The sequence below is a fragment of the Pinus tabuliformis genome, chromosome 4_1 (genome assembly GCF_031772625.1).
Source record: "Pinus tabuliformis cultivar Carrire ecotype Pingquan chromosome 4_1, CPIR1, whole genome shotgun sequence".
Taxonomy (NCBI): Eukaryota; Viridiplantae; Streptophyta; class Pinopsida; order Pinales; family Pinaceae; genus Pinus; species Pinus tabuliformis.
The window spans coordinates 254,387,926-254,404,765 of record NC_142303.1 but is presented as its reverse complement, the minus strand read 5'-3'; the positions used below and the strand labels follow the sequence as shown (position 1 = coordinate 254,404,765).

The 16,840-nt window shown below is 38.8% G+C and overlaps 2 protein-coding genes and 3 pseudogenes across 2 annotated transcripts; 2 read left to right on the top strand and 3 right to left on the bottom strand.

Moving 5' to 3' along the window:
* Positions 1 to 1,912: 1,912 nt before the first annotated feature.
* On the bottom strand, positions 1,913 to 5,326 carry LOC149175238 (putative serine/threonine-protein kinase WNK11; annotated as a pseudogene).
* On the top strand, positions 3,254 to 4,472 carry LOC149175239 (putative glucan 1,3-beta-glucosidase A; annotated as a pseudogene).
* Positions 5,327 to 6,037: 711 nt separating the features above from the next.
* LOC149175237 (glucan 1,3-beta-glucosidase-like) lies at positions 6,038 to 10,585 on the top strand. Its single transcript, XM_089421088.1, has 8 exons — positions 6,038 to 6,202; positions 6,297 to 6,466; positions 6,580 to 6,735; positions 6,903 to 7,215; positions 9,734 to 9,903; positions 10,017 to 10,172; positions 10,340 to 10,456; positions 10,552 to 10,585. Exons 1-8 carry the CDS (start codon positions 6,038 to 6,040, stop codon positions 10,583 to 10,585), a joined length of 1,281 nt encoding a protein of 426 aa, XP_089277214.1.
* A 77-nt stretch (positions 10,586 to 10,662) lies between these two features.
* Positions 10,663 to 11,519, bottom strand: LOC149175236 (putative serine/threonine-protein kinase WNK11 pseudogene; annotated as a pseudogene).
* A 7-nt stretch (positions 11,520 to 11,526) lies between these two features.
* On the bottom strand, positions 11,527 to 12,471 carry LOC149175235 (protein SULFUR DEFICIENCY-INDUCED 2-like). The gene is made up of 2 exons (XM_089422795.1): positions 12,157 to 12,471; positions 11,527 to 12,067 (listed from the first exon to the last, which is right to left on the bottom strand). Exons 1-2 carry the CDS (start codon positions 12,280 to 12,282, stop codon positions 11,939 to 11,941), a joined length of 255 nt encoding a protein of 84 aa, XP_089278921.1. The 5' UTR covers positions 12,283 to 12,471; the 3' UTR covers positions 11,527 to 11,938.
* Between the last annotated feature and the right edge of the window lie 4,369 nt (positions 12,472 to 16,840).

Below are 16,840 nucleotides of genomic sequence, written 5' to 3'. Positions count from 1 at the left end.
GATCAAAACACCAGCTGGAAAAGGCAAAAGAAGGCAATGCCTGCATTGGATTCTTAATTTTTTGTACCACCGACATATTAATTTGAATGTTAGCGCCAGCTGGAAAAGGGAAAAGAGGCCGTGCCGTGCATTGCATTCTTGTCCTTTTGTACGACCGACTTATCTTAATTTAAAGCTATTAGAGCTATGGCCTGACTTTGATGGACCCAAGGAAATTAAAACGGTGTGAAAGAGGATCAATAATTGGGGTAGTTTCAATTATTTAGTTATTTATTAGCATTTGTACTTAATATTGCAAAGGAAACTGCTTAAGGCATAGAGTGTGGAGGAATATTGAAATGTATTGTCTCTTATATTGTTTAGGGTTGGTGGTGAATGTGTTAAATATTCATTGATGGAATTTTTTTTTTCAAGTGCAAAGTGATTTTCGTATAGGGAAATAGGTGGAAAATAGAATGGCCCTTCCTTAAATTTTTAAAGTAGTGTATGGAAGGCTTTTTTTAGAAAATGTTAGATCTCTTCCATGTGTAGTGTCATGAGAAACATGGATGATGGAAACCATCTTCTCGAGGCTGGTTTGGAAGGTTTTTATGGAGAATACAAAAGAGAGATCAATACAAATTTCATCACCAATAACCAAATCAAAGGACTTTATTTGACTTTATTTTGCAACAATTCATTCCTATCTTGTCATATGGTAAGTCTCTATCTTTTCTTCCCATGTTTATATTGTACAGGAGTGATTAAAAGCTTGAGATTGATAGGTTCTTACAAACTTAGATCTATTCTCTAGACTTCAATCTATATTCGAGATGTTGGGTTTTTACAGAAATTGATTGAGTCACAACAGTTGTTGCATTCATTCATGTAATCTTATAGGCATGCAGTTCATTATTATAGTAACAAGTGTTCATTGCTTGGTCATAATGTTTGAGTTTTCACTAATATATTGAGTCACAACAGCTGTTGCATTCATTCATGTAATCTTATAGGCATGCAGTTCATTATTATAGTAACAAGTGTTCATTGCTCGGTCATAATGTTTGAGTTTTCACTAATATATTGAACTGTGATTTTAACTTTTAAAGGCTTGCTGTGGTAGATGAGGAGACCCAACTTTCATTTTTGTTCATTGCTCGGTCATAATGTTTGAGTTTTCACTAATATATTGAACTGTGATTTTAACTTTTAAAGGCTTGCTGTGGTAGATGAGGAGACCCAACTTTCATTTTTGTAGAGTTGGATAAAGAGCCACCTTGAAGATGGAAGCAGGATATTGAAAAAACCAGTTCTGTTAGTATGGGAAATCTTACAAAGACCCATGATTTCTCAGGGTATTGGCAAGACCCAGATCCCCAATCTTCAAAACAGCACCATATAAAAGTATGATAAGAGTTTGTTCAATTGGTTTAACCATAAGCCAAAAAGCATCTTATAGATAGGAATACCAGAAGGGATGGTTTAAATTTGATAGAGTTGAGCAAAAAAATTGATAAGCATTAATTTCACATTCATATTCAACCATTAACATCATATATATATTTTTGTTAATATTCGACACATGCAGGCACAATGTAAGGATCAACTGACTGCTGATTTTGAAGGGGAGCCTGGTTGGGAAGGCGATAATGCAGCAACTTTCAAGATGACCATCGTAAGGACGTTGCAGGGGAGAGTTTCAAATATCAAATAGTTATGGACCCGAGAAAGCTACACAAGTCTTGAACGTAATGGGCAATTCCTACTAAACATCTTACTCTTACATTGTTGAGAAATAGTAGCCAACGGGGCCTGTCATGATTTTACTTTTTGGTCTCTCGGGAACACCGAAGCACTTTCATTACAAAGAATGATTTCGTTTTTCCGGCCAAGCACGGGATAAATGCTGTCAGAGTTCCTGTTGGATGGTGGATTACAAGTGATCCAAAACCTCCTGCTCCTTTTGTTGCAGGATCTCTAGCTTGTCTCGACAAAGCCTTCTCGTGGGCACAGTAAGTGAAAACTGGCCTTCATTCTGACAATTTTTAATCCTGAAAATAGAAAGGAATCAGAAGTCAAGATAATGGACTATAGGTTAATTAACTTTTTGGAAATAATGTTGCAGGAAACACGACATTAGGTGATTATCGATCTCCATGCTTCTCTAGGCTCACAAAACGGTGATGAGCACAGTGGCACCAAAGATGGATTTATTGAATGGCCTGAGTCGCAAGAGAACATCGACAAGAGTCTTTCTGTCATTGATTTTCTTGCTGCGAGGTACAACAAATTCCTATAGCAGTAATTCAATTCGATAGATTTTGAAATGGCTTAAGAAATTGCTCCATAGAGTAACTATATTTCTGGATATAGTAGAAAAAAGCCCCTTCTTGTCCAATCAATCAGGGCCATAGCAAATTTTTAAAAATTGCTTCTGTGATTGATAAATATGTTGCACATCCTGCCCTTTTGGGCACTGAACTATTGAATGAGCCACGTTTGCCTGCAATTAGCTTGAAAAATGTGACTGATTACTACTCACGAGGTTACGACATAGTTCGAAAGTATTCGTCGTCGGCATATGTGATAATGTGACCCAGAAGCAGCCCTGTTGATCCAAAAGAGTTGTTTCAAATTAACAACGACTTATCCTGCACAGTTGTGGATGTGCATTACTACAATCTCTTCCATGACGCCACTTTCAAAAATATGACGGTTCAGCAAAACATCGGCTATATCAAAACCATAAGAGCTCAAACTGTGCAGAGCCTCATCTCGGCCAATGGTCGCACTTTTCAATAAACTGTCTCATTTCTTGATTCATAACATTTTCCAATGCTGCAGGGCTTATATCAGAACTCACCATCTTATAAATTTGAGCAATGCTAGGGTACTCACTGTAAGGAATTTCCAAAGTAACCATCTCCAGCAAGCACATGCGGAAAGAATAAATATCTACAAGCTCATTATAATCCTCCTCATATAATTCTGGAGCCATGAATTCCAGAGTACCGAGGGCAGAGTGCGCAGCATGAACATTTCTCAGGGTAGTGGCAAGACCCAGATCCCCAATCTTCAGAACGGCACCATGTAAAAGTACGATAAGAGTTTGTTCAATTGGTTTAACCATAAGCCAAAAAGCATCTTGTCGATAGGAATACCAGAAGGGATGGTTTAAATTTGATAGAGTCGAGCAAAAAAACTGATAAGCATTAATTTCACATTCATATTCAACCATTAACATCATATATATATTTTTGTTAATATTCGACACATGCAGGCACAATGTAAGGATCAACTGGCTGTTGATTTTGAAGGGGAGCCTGGTTGGGAAGGCGATAATGCAGCAACTTTCGAGATGACCATCATAAGAACGTTGCAGGGGGTGTTTCAAATCTCAAACGGTTATGGACCCGAGAAAGCTACACAAGTCTTGAACGTAATGGGCAATTCCTATTAAACATCTTACTCTTACATTGTTGAGAAATAGTAGCCAACGGGGCCTCTCATGATTTTACTTTTTGGTCTCTCGGGAACACCGAAGCACTTTCATTACAGAGAATGAATTCGTTTTCCTGGTCAAGCACGGGATAAATGCTGTCAGAGTTGTTGTTGGATGGTGGATTGCAAGTGATCCAAAAGCTCCTGCTCCTTTTGTTGCATGATCTCTAGCTTGTCTCGACAAAGCCTTCTCGTGGGCACAGTAAGTTTAAACTGGCCTTCATTCTGACAACTTTCAATCCTGAAAGTAGAAAACAATCAGAAGTCAAGATAATGGACTATAGGTTAATTAACTTTTTGGAAACAATTCTGCAGGAAACACGACATTAAGGTGATTATCGATCTCCATGCTGCTCCAAGCTCACAAAACGATGATGAGCACAGTGGCACCAGAGTGGATTTATTGAATGGCCTAAGTCGCAAGAGAACATCGACAAGAGTCTTTCTGTCATTGATTTTCTTGCTGCGAGGTACAACAAATTCCTATAGCAGTAATTCATTTCGATAGATTTTGACATGGCTTAAGAAATTGCTCCATAGAGTAACTATGTTTCTGGATATAGTAGAAAAAAGCCCCTTCTTTTCCAATCAATCAGGTCCATAGCAAATTTTAAAAAATTGCTTCTGTGATTGATAGATATGCTGCACACCCTGCCCTTTTGGGCACTGAACTATTGAATGAGCCACATTCGCCTGCAGTTAGCTTGAAAAATGTGACTGATTACTACTCACGGGGTTACAACATAGTTCGAAAGTATTCGTCGTCAGCGTATGTGATAATGTGCAACAGAATCGGCCCTGCTGATCCAAAAGAGTTGTTTCAAATTAACAACGGCCTGTCCCGCACAGTTGTGGATGTGCATTACTACAATCTCTTCGATGACGCCACTTTCAAAAATATGACGGTTCAACAAAACATCGACTATATCAAAATCACAAGAGCTCAAACTGTGCAGAGCCTCATCTCGGCCAATGGTCGCACTTTTCAATAAACTGTCCCATTTCTCGATTTATAACATTTTCCAGTGCTGCAGCGCTTATATCAGAACTCACCATCTTATAAATTTGAGCAACGCTACAGTACTCATCGTAAGGCATTTCCAAAGTAACCATCTCCAGCGAGCACATGCGGAAAGAATAAATATCTACAAGTTCATTATAATCCTCCTCATATAATTATGGAGCCATGAATTCCAGAGTACCGAGGGCAGAGTGCATAGCATGAACATTTCCCAGGGTAGTGGCAAGACCTAGATCCCCAATCTTCAGAACGCCACCATTGCCATTCACAAAAATATTGCTGCAATTCAAATGTCTATGAATTACACAAGGCACATGATTATGAAGATAATGCAACCCTCCAGTATCTGAAGTGCCCAATTCTTCAAAGCCTTCATTGAGACATGACGGTGCTTCTGGCGGTACTCTCTCAGAGTCCCTGAGGTACAGACCTCAGTAATGAAATTCACATGACTTGTCTTTTTATCCAGCCATGCATTGTAGAGCATAATTATGTTTTTGTTCCTCAGAGATTTCAACAGACGGACTTCTGCATAGATCCTCTGTATGGAAGCATCATCTAGGTTTTGCAGAGGCACCTTGTTCCAAGCAACCTCAATACCCTCTTCTTGATCAAAAGCTCGGTATACCTTCTTCATAGCACCACGGCCCAACACATCTTCATAGCGACCATACCTACCAGTGGGATCCAGTTCCACAAAGGGCTCCCTGTCTTTATCACAGGTGTCATATTCTACACTAGGCATTTCTCCACCTCCTATAGGAAAGGAAAGCCTTACCCCAGAATTCCAAATTAGGTTCCTCTTCTAATTTGAATTTAATGAACAGAAACCCTTGCAGGGCTATAGGATGACAGAGAAATAGAGATTTTCCCTAAATTCGGAAGACGAACAGACAACAAAGACAGAAGACTTTGCTTCCTGTGGGATTCAGAAATCCACCCAATAAATTTAAGTGTAAAAAATAAAATTTCCACGCAATCTTAAATCAAACCAGGAAATCCAAAACCCTAACTCTACACAGAAACAAATTATGTTGGGAGAAAAGAAATTCTATGCAGATTGTTTTCAATAAACTGTCTCATTTCTTGATTCATAACATTTTCCAATGCTGTAGGGCTTATATCAGAACTCACCATCTTATAAATTTGAGCAACGCTACGGTACTCACTGTAAGGAATTTCCAAAGTAACCATCTCCAGCAAGCACATGCCGAAAGAATAAATATCTACAAGCTCATTATAATCCTCCTCATATAATTCTGGAGCCATGAATTCCGGAGTACCGAGGGTAGAGTGCGCAGCATGAACATTTCTCAGGGTAGTGGCAACCCCAATCTTCAGAACGGCACCGTGTAAAAGTACGATAGGAGTTTGTTCAATTGGTTTAACCATAAGCCAAAAAGCATCTTGTAGATAGGAATACCAGAAGGGATGGTTTAAATTTGATAGAGTCAAGCAAAAAAACTGATAAGCATTAATTTCACATTCATATTCAACCATTAACATCATATATATATTTTTGTTAATATTCGACACATGCAGGCACAATGTAAGGATCAGCTGACTGCTGATTTTGAAGGGGAGCCTGGTTGGGAAGGCGATAATGCAGCAACTTTTGAGATGACCATCGTAAGGACGTTGCAGGGGGAGTTTCAAAACTCAAATGGTTATGGACGCGAGAAATCTACACAAGTCTTGAACGTAATGGGCAACTCCTACTAAACATCTTACTCTTACATTGTTGACAAATAGTAGCCAGCGGGGCCTCTCATGATTTTACTTTTTGGTCTCTCAGAAACACCAAAGCACTTTCATTACAGAGAATGATTTCGTTTTCCTAGCCAAGCACGGGATAAATGCTGTCAGAGTTGCTGTTGGATGGTGGATTGCAAGTGATCCAAAACCTCCTGCTCCTTTTGTTGCAGGATCTCTAGCTTGTCTCGACAAAGCCTTCTCGTGGGCACAGTAAGTGAAAACTGGCCTTCATTCTGACAATTTTCAATCCTGAAAATAGAAAACAATCAGAAGTCAAGATAATGGACTATAGGTTAATTAACTTTTTGGAAACAATGCTGCAGGAAACACGACATTAAGGTGATTATCGATCTCCATGCTGCTCCAGGCTCACAAAACGGTGATGAGCACAGTGGCACCAGAGATGGATTTATTGAATGGCCTGAGTCGCAAGAGAACATCGACAAGAGTCTTTATGTCATTGATTTTCTTACTATGAGGCACAACAAAGTCCTATAGCAGTAATTCATTTTGATAGATTTTGACATGGCTTAAGAAATTGCTCCATAGAGTAACTATATTTCTGGATATAGTAGAAAAAATCCCCTTCTTTTCCAATCAATCAAGTCCATAGCAAATTTTTAAAAATTGCTTCTATGATTGACAGATATGCTGCACACCCTGCCCTTTTGGGCACTGAACTATTGAATGAGCCATGTTCGCCTGCAATTAGCTTGAAAAATGTGACTGATTACTACTCATGGGGTTACGACATAGCTCGAAAGTATTCGTCGTCGGCGTATGTGATATTGTGCAACAGAATCGGCCCTGTTAATCCAAAAGAGTTGTTTCAAATTAACAACGGCTTATCCCGCACAATTGTGGATGTGCATTACTACAATCTCTTCGATGACGCCACTTTCAAAAATATGACGATTCAGCAAAACATCGACTATATCAAAACCACGAGAGCTCAAACTGTGCAGAGCCTCATCTTGGCCAATGGTAGCACTTTTCAATAAACTGTCTCATTTCTTGATTCATAACATTTCCCAATGTTGTAAGGCTTATATCAGAACTCACCATCTTCTAAATTCGAGCAACGATAGGGTACTCACTGTAAGGAATTTCCAAAGTAACCATGTCCAGCAAGCACATGCAGAAAGAATAAATATCTACAAGCTCATTATAATCCTCCTCATATAATTCTAGAGCCATGAATTCCGAAGTACCGAGGGCAGAGTGCGCAGCAAAACAAAAAAGAACAAGCAACTACCTTCTTTATAATCCTACAATTCAATGCCAACTTGTTGTTATAATATAACAATTTTCAAAAACAGTTACCACTCGATGATTCATGTGGGCCCATGGATTGCCATAATCCTAAAGTTTTCAAAATTTTACCATTCCCTACACTTATTCACTCACAATAATACTCCATTCGCATCATCTTGTTGATAACATCTTGATTTTTCTAATTAGCCAACGTTTTTGTCTCAATGTATTTCGACCTAAGTCACCTAACATGGAACACTGGGATTGGAGTGTCTCTCATATATTTCTTTGAGTATTTTCTCAAAAAAAATCCATCGGTAAAAACAAAATATTTTCTCATTCTAGAGTCCTGAGAATTGATACTTTCAAGTGTCAACTTGTACAAAAATATGAATTCATATGACTGCTCAAAAACCACAAAGGACCATATATATATATATGGTTTCAGGAAATAGATATTCTGCTAAAAACAGATGTACCTGTTTGTGTCAAGTTACCTTTTTTATTCTTCTGGCAAACTAAATCCAGCTTGAACCCATTCTGCTTGTTTTGGTAGTGTGCATCTACTAGCATGTTATGGTAATGAAAACCATTTGTGAAAGAGATAAACCTGAATGCAGCCTTCTTTATTTGCCTCGCCAAATCATCCAATTAACAATGAATATGTATCTCATAATTCATCCATTTTATGACCTAAGAAGAATCCCTGAATATTTGCAACCTCATGATATCCATTATAGCTTTAATAATATGTGAAGAGCCTTCAATTCTGCAAAATTGTTTGTTCGAGTGCCCAGGCAAGCCTTGTACTTGATGAAGTGATCCTTGGAGATACTACTCGGAATTCCATCTTCACCGTTCATATCATGTGGGTCTTGGCTTTTGGACTGTCAATGATGTTTGACTTTCGTAGACACTTTGCATCCTAGATAAAGTCCACAGAGCTTATTGTATATCTAGAAAGTAGGAATTTGGGTTCTTTAAAAAATTTGAGCATTTCTTGACAATGATATACCCTATAAGGAAAAACATGGAATTGCTCTATATTCTCTTAGATCCTTCTCTGGATACAAGTCTTGAAGACATTCTTCCATTGTGAATCCCCTCCAGATATTTATTGTAGTCAATTTCTCGATATGTTTCCACAAATGTGACCATATGAGTAGTAGATGAATAAATGAGGAATAGATTTTGTTTCCCTTGTACATGACATACAATCACTGAGGCCTTGTCTCCCTCTTTTCTCTGAACTGTCCCAAGTTAGGACCTTTTACGTAAGTACTAGATAGAGAAAAAATATTGTTTTCTATGGATCCTCTATTTTCCAGCTTTATTTTCTAGATTTATAGACCACGACCACATATCATTTAGACTAGTTGGATCAATTAAAGCTTCATATCCCCTTTTTGATATCTATATTCTTGTAGCCTTATTATTTGCACACATCAGAGAGTCCTCTTCATCTCAAATTCTAACATAAATTCTTTTCATCTCATTCAGAGACATTCGCCAATTTTTAGACTGGGCCGCATCTATGCCCAAATATGGGGTTGATTTCAATTCCTGATGCCATACATTTTCATGAACATGGTTTTTCATATTTGATTTAAGAAATTTTGATCTGCACACCCCATAATAGGATCTAGATCCTATCCTTCCATTTTCCTGGTTACCAACTTACTCGGTTAGAAACTATCCATTCGTAGCAAAACCTAGCACCCAAGCTTTCCACTGACTTCAAACATTCTTGATAGATTTCCATGGGGATCTTATACAATCCAATATCGATGCATGAGAAATGTATTTTTGGAGAATTATAGCTCTCCATAGACTTTTGAAAATGCTAATCCAAGTAAATTCTGCAACCCAACAATATTATCACTCGCAACAATTCACATCGGTTGTTCATTGGTGTAAAATATTTATAGAGGGTAATAATCTTCGAGGATCCATTGCCTAAGTGTTTTCTATATTTTTTCACAAAGAAATATTTTCTCTTTTGTTATTCAAATTTGTTGTAGCTGCCTTTCGGTCTCTTATGTTGGAAGAGCAGTAAATCCATCTATTTGCAGGGGGAGTTTCAAATCTCAAATGGTTATGGACCTGAGAAAGCTACACAAGTCTTGAACGTAATGGGCAATTCCTACTAAACATCTTACTCTTACATTGTTGAGAAATAGTAGCCAATGGGGCCTCTCATGATTTTACTTTTTGGTCTCTCAGGAACACCAAAGCACTTTCATTACAGAGAATGATTTCGTTTTCCTGGCCAAGCACGGGATAAATGCTGTCAGAGTTGCTATTGGATGGTGGATTGCAAGTGATCCAAAACCTCCTGCTCCTTTTGTTGCAGGATCTCTAGCTTGTCTCGACAAAGCCTTCTCGTGGGCACAGTGAGTGAAAACTGGCCTTCATTCTGACAATTTTCAATCCTAAAAATAGAAAACAATCAGAAGTCAAGATAATGGACTATAGGTTAATTAACTTTTTGGAAACAATGTTGCAGGAAACACGACATTAAGGTGATTATCAATCTCCATGCTACTCCAGGCTCACAAAATGGTGATGAGCATAGTGGCACCAGAGATGGATTTATTGAATGGCCTGAGTCGCAAGAGAACATCGACAAGAGTCTTTCTGTCATTGATTTTCTTGCTGCGAGGTACAACAAATTCCTGTAGCAGTAATTCATTTCAATAGATTTTGACATGGCTTAAGAAATTGCTCCATAGAGTAACTATATTTCTAGATATAGTAGAAAAAAGCCCCTTCTTTTCCAATCAATCAGGTCCATAGCAAATTTTTAAAAATTGCTTTTGTGATTGACAGATATGCTGCACACCCTGCCCTTTTGGGCACTGAACTATTGAATGAGCCACGTTCGTCTGCAGTTAGCTTGAAAAATGTGACTGAGTACTACTCAAGGGGTTACGGCATAGTTCGAAAGTATTCGTCGTCGGCGTATGTGATAATGTGCAACAGAATCGGCCCTGTTGATCCAAAAGAGTTGTTTCAAATTAACAACGGCCTGTCCTGCACAGTTGTGGATGTGAATTACTACAATCTCTTCGATGACGCCACTTTCAAAAATATCACGGTTCAGCAAAACATCGACTATGTCAAAACCACAAGAGCTCAAACTGTGCAGAGCCTCATCTCAACCAATGGTCGCACTTTTCAATAAACTGTCTCATTTCTTGATTCATAACATTTTCCAATGCTGCAGGGCTTATATCAGAACTCACCATCTTATAAATTTGAGCAACGCTACGGTACTCACTGTAAGGAATTTCCAAAGTAACCATCTCCAGCAAGCACATGCCGAAAGAATAAATATCTACAAGCTCATTATAATCCTCCTCATATAATTCTGGAGCCATGAATTCCGGAGTACCGAGGGCAGAGTGCGCAGCATGAACATTTCCCAGGGTAGTGGCAAGACCCAGATCCCCAATCTTCAGAACGCCACCATTGCCATTCACAAAAATATTGCTGCAATTCAAATGTCTATGAATTACACAAGGCTCATGATTATGAAGATAATGCAACCCTCCAGTATCTGAAGTGCCCAATTCTTCAAAGCCTTCGTTGAGACATGACGGTGCTTCTGGCGGTACTCTCTCAGAGTCCCGAGGTACAGACCTCAGTAATGAAATTCACATGACTTGTCTTTCTGTCCAGCCATGCATTGTAGAGCATAATTATGTTTTCATTCCCGAGAGATTTCAACAGACAGACTTCTGCATAGATCCTCTGTGTGGAAGCATCATCTAGGTTTTGCAGAGGCACCTTGTTCCAAGCAACCTCAATATCCTCTTCTTGATCAAAAGCTCGGTATACCTTCTTCATAGCACCACGGCCCAACACATCTTCATAGCGACCATACCTACCAGTGGGATCCAGTTCCACAAAGGGCTCCCTGTCTTTATCACAGGTGTCATATTCTACACTAGGCATTTCTCCACCTCCTATAGGAAAGGAAAGCCTTACCCCAGAATTCCAAATTAGGTTCCTCTTCTAATTTGAATTTAATGAACAGAAACCCTTGCAGGGCTATAGGATGACAGAGAAATAGAGATTTTCCCTAAATTCGGAAGACGAACAGATAGCAAAGACAGAAGACTTTGCTTCCTGTGGGATTCAGAAATCCACCCAATAAATTTAAGTGTAAAAAATAAAATTGCCACGCAATCTTAAATCAAACCAGGAAATCCAAAACCCTAACTCTACACAGAAACAAATTATGTTGGCAGAAAAGAAATCTCATAAAACTATTTTCATAAACAGAATCCTCAAAAAATAAATCTGTGAACAGAACCATTGCATGCACAGGGTTCCATACACAGTGATCAAGGAAAGCTAGCTTACAAAAACCTGTGAACAGAACCATTGCATGCACAGGGTTCCATACACAGTGATCAAGGAAAGCTAGCTTACAAAAACAAATAGGAGCATGCGTGCAGTTTTGGTGGATTTCCCATTGAATGCAACTCCTTGCTGAATTAGGCGGAGCTTATGCTTCAATAGTCTAATCTGCTCATCAAATCTCCCACATTTCTGCAATACAAACGCACGACATAATATGTTATAGAGCAGAGTATATACTGTATAGTGCTTATGAATATGCGATTTGTTTGAGATTATACCTTAAAGAGATCAATGAGTACATTATCAAGAGACTCCTGTGCTTGCTTAGAACAGAGGTGTCTGAAGGACTTTATGGTCTCGATGGCCTCCAATGACCGGTTCTGCTGGTTCATCACGACGGCCATATCCTTCAATGCGTTGTCAGTACGGTCTCCGGCATTAATAGCTTTTCTGAACAATGCAATGGCGCCAGCAGGATCCTTTTCCACGAGCTGTATCCTCAAAATTTCGATTAATTTGATCTTTCACACAGAAGGTATGAATAAAATAGCGTGTTCTAAGAAACATCTGACAAAATAGTTCACCTGAAGGTGCTTGGCTCTACTGTACGGGGTGTCTCCAATCGGGACCTTGTACAAAGCATGAATTAGGTTCCTCTTCTAATTTGAATTTAATGAACAGAAACCCTTGCAGGGCTATAGGATGATAGAGAAATAGAGATTTTCCATAAACGCAGAAGACGAACAGACATAAAAGATATAAGACTTTGCTTCCTGTGGGATTTAGAAATCCACCCAATAAATTTAAGTGTAAAAAATAAAATTGCCACGAAATCTCAAACCAGGAAATCCAAAACCCTAACTCTACACATAAACAAATTATGTGTTGGCAAAAAAGAAATCTCATAAAACTATTTTCATAAACAAAATCCTCAAAAAATAAATCTGTGAACAGAACCATTGAACAGAACAGGGTTCCATACACAGTGATCAGGGAAAGCTAGCTTACAAAAACATGTGAACAGAACCATTTAATGCACAGGGTTCCATACACAGTGATTAAGGAAAGCTAGCTTACAAAAACAAGTAGAGCATGCGTGCAGTTTTGGTGGATTTCCCATTGAATGCAACTCAGCAGGGAACGCGTTGTCCTGCTCATAGCACCAGGTAACGCGAGGATTTCTGGAAGAAAACGGAGAAGACTTGGCTTCAATTGTCATTTCCTTTGAGTATATAGTCGAGACAGATTCAGCAATGAATTTGTAACCATTAGACCAGTGCGCAAACCGTTTCAGCAACTAATTTTTTGTAACCATTCTTATCTAATGGCTGAAACCTTTGCAATCGTCTAACATATAATCCTATGGCGTATAAAGATGACAGGTAGGCAGAGAGGGGAGTTGATTTCATAGAACGCCTTACGGCGTAATTAGTAAAGAAGGTCAGTTAAATTGGAATTGTTGAATTGGTAAAATTGTAATTTGATTTAAAATAACAATTATCGTATTAGATTTAGGTTGTTTAACGTGTGTTTAGTCAATTTAGTGTTCCTAAATTGATGTCATTAATTGTCAACCTGGGGCTCGTAAGCTGATGAAGTGAAGGTGTACTATATGTACTTAAGCAACCTCTTAGATCTTTTTGTCGTTTGGGGGTGTTGTTTGTGGTCAATTTATCTTCCTAAGATGGAATGAAGGTTTTATAAACAGATGAGTGATAGTGTGTGTAAGGTGATCTCTAAATGAGTGAGTGTGTGTTACTGGTGGTTTCTAACTACCTTCTAAACTTGCAAAGAAAGAGCTTGAAAGAAATAACTTGAAATGAAACTGAAAGCAAAGCATAAAAACCACTTTCTAATGGCACTAGTCACTACTCATGCTGCTGCAATAAAAAGGTAAGAAAAACCACTTTAAAGACCAATTATAATGTTCATCTCTTCCTAACACTCTGCTTCCAACATATAGTACTATGTGAAACACGATTAAGAAGTAGTTAGATATAAGTCTCAAAAGTAATCAAGCTCTAAGATGACAAATTATAACACCACTTTGCCTCTCTCCAACATTCTGCTTCCAACATACATTGTAATGTGTAACAAGTGAAGAAAGAGTTAGTGATATAAGTCAAAAACTACTCAAAGCAAGCTGTAATTTATTAGTATTCTGATCTCTTAAAGATGAACAACTTATGATAAGGAAACCATCAATATGTTAGCATACAACTTGAGAAACTAAACTAGAAATCAAGCTAGAAAAACAGAGTAAAGGCAGCAACTATGAATATGACAACTGAAAATACCATTAGAGATAAAGCAAATACAACAAAGACACACAATCCCGGGCTAACACCTGCAGAAAACAATCCTGATCAGTTAAAGTAAATGCTGGAAATGAAATGACAGTGAAAGTAAATCAAAACTGTACATGTATTAAAGAAAAGGAAAATTGCTGAATTCAAAAGAAGGAAATGGCAAGAACATAAAGGTAAATTTACTGTAGAAAGGCTGTTATGAATGGGGGCCCTCCATCCACAAAACCCAAGGAAAGATCAGCTACTTGAAGGAGTCAAAACAGCACAGTCTTCTATTAACTCATATGCAGAAATTACAGTAAAAAGTGCTGAAACAGCAGCTTCAAAACAGAGTTTCTGTATACACTAAAATTGTAGCAATTACATAAACAAAGCAACTAAAAACTAATCCTTAAGCGTACGCAGACGCTGGATTTTATAGGCGTATGAACAACTGCCTACTGCGTAAAACATGAAACTAGAAATTAACTGACAGTCATGCTAATTAAAGGTACAGCAACACGTCAATAGGTCCGTGCGTTATCTGGAGGCTTCTGTCGTCATGGAGGGTGAATCCAAAGTTAGATCCTGTCTCCCATAACCTGCATAGCGTGGAGGAATCGCCATCTGGAGTGACGTGACCTATCAGCTCACGCAACACCGTTTGAGCTGGCTTTGTTGACCGAAGTTTGATCCACGTTGACCGGAGGTGTGCGTGGCGTTGCTGACCGAACTAATAGCATAGGAACCTTTAACACCTTCATTCCCACGTGCCCATGTGATTCGTTTTTCAAAATGACACGTGGAACATAGAGATCAATGAAAAGGCTGCGGAATGACTAGATAGCTGCGGAATTGCTGAATGGCTGCGGAATTGCTGTGCATATGTCAAAAATCTAGACAAACAGTCAAACATTAGCAAAGTTAACTAATCATGCTTAAAGACATCAAATGTAATGATCTGGATAGGTTTATGGGGAAAATAGGGCAAAATAGAGAGATAAGTGAGGAAAAGCTGTAGGTAGTGATAGATAATTAGGTGCAAGTTAGAGGCTCTGCATACCCCCACTACGAGGGTGTTGCATGTCCTCATGCAACGAAAACATTGTTTAATCCACCTGCTGAGATGCCTCTGCTAGGACATCTAGTCTTCTCCTCTTCCTCTGTGTGGCCATATTGACTCTTGGTTTCCTCACCAAGCATCTGAATTTTAAATTGACCAAAGCTCTGCTTAGCTTCCTGCATTTCTTCTTTAGCTTTCTGTTTTTCCTTTGCCAAAGGCCCAGATGAAGCATGGTATTATCGTGGACCATCTTGTCCACTTTAGCTCGCTCCTTCAATGCTTCATTCTCTTGTATGATGTGGCGATTTAAAACTTCAAGCTCAAAAATTTCCTGTTTGAGTGAGTGAACTTGCTGCTCAAGAGGTAGAACAGTGCTTGGACCAGCAGCAGCTTGTTCTAACGTCTCCAGGTAGTTATAAACTTTTTGCTGGTCCGGGTCAATCTCTGGTGACCTCTTTGGACTAGGCTCATGCTCAAATTCGATTTCATGCTCCTGTTGAAAAGGGCTTTCCTCTCGTGGAGGAGTAATCTCAACATGTGGTGGGCTTGCCTCAAAGTCAAGTCTTGTAGCAACCTTTTCAGGTGTGCTCAAGTCAATAATGAGTGACTCTTTGTCCTTTGTGGCCCCCACTTTGTCTTGTAGCCCACTGCTCCTCCTCACGGTGGTGATGCTCTGTTTTTCCTTTTGTTGCTTTTGCTTTTGTTTTTGCATCTTCTTGGAAAGGGCAGCCTCATGAAGTTGGGCCAATCTATGTGCCAATGGCTGAGTGTCCTCTTCACTAGAATTTTTAGGAGTAAGGTAGGTTTCTTGGGCTATAGCTTTTCCCTTATCCTTTTTTTGTCTCTTCCTACTCTCCTTTTTCTTTTGAGCAGCCTCTTGGACAATTTCTTGCAGGGTTTCTGTAATGATTTCTTGGGCTGTTTGGTCAATATCTACAGCAGGCTCAGGGTCATTTTCTTCTTCAGAATGATGTGCAGCAATTTCTTCTTCAATCAGGTCTTGGACAGTTTCTTCTTGGTCAGCAGTTTCTAATTGGACAACAATTTCTGGGGTAATTTCCTCTCTTCTTTTCCTTCTACTCTTTTTAGGCACTTGAGGTGAACCACCAGAGGCTTCCCCTATCTCTTGGAAATGATTCCTTACAAGAAATCTTTCCCATGTATCTCTTTTTGCTTTCAACTGTTCTTCAACTAGTATCTTGACAAGCCCATGATGATACAAATGTGGCTCAATGTTTCTTGGGTTTCTTTGGACTATTGAGCACATTTTTCTAAGGCTTGAGAGTAAAAAATATGGAAGGTTAATGTCATGCTCTCCTAAGAAATGCATCATAATTTTGGCATGGTAAACATATAGAATTCCAAACCTTCCCTCACATGTAAAGAATTTTTGTACTAGTAGAAGCAAAGCTGTCCATTCTTCTTTGATAAGACTAACAGGGATTCCCTTTGTAAAATTGCTAGTATCCATACCTGGATTCTTCAGAATTTGCTTCCATTGCTGGTCTTTTACTGATCGGTTTTTGAACCATCTCTCCCCAGTTTGTGGTAGTGAAGTGGCCTGTGCTAAACTGCTTTCGGTGATTGTAAATTTCAGATCTCCTATCTCCA

Coding starts and splice junctions, on each gene's coding strand:
- LOC149175237 (XM_089421088.1), top strand. CDS start 6,038: ATGCAGGCACAATGTAAGGATCAGCTGACTGCTGATTTTGAAGGGGAG. Junction 6,467..6,579: donor AAAGCCTTCTCGTGGGCACA/GTAAGTGAAAAC, acceptor ACAATGCTGCAG/GAAACACGACATTAAGGTGA. Junction 6,736..6,902: donor ATTGATTTTCTTACTATGAG/GCACAACAAAGT, acceptor TATGATTGACAG/ATATGCTGCACACCCTGCCC.
- LOC149175235 (XM_089422795.1), bottom strand. CDS start 12,282: ATGGCCGTCGTGATGAACCAGCAGAACCGGTCATTGGAGGCCATCGAG. Junction 12,068..12,156: donor TACTCATTGATCTCTTTAAG/GTATAATCTCAA, acceptor TTTGTATTGCAG/AAATGTGGGAGATTTGATGA.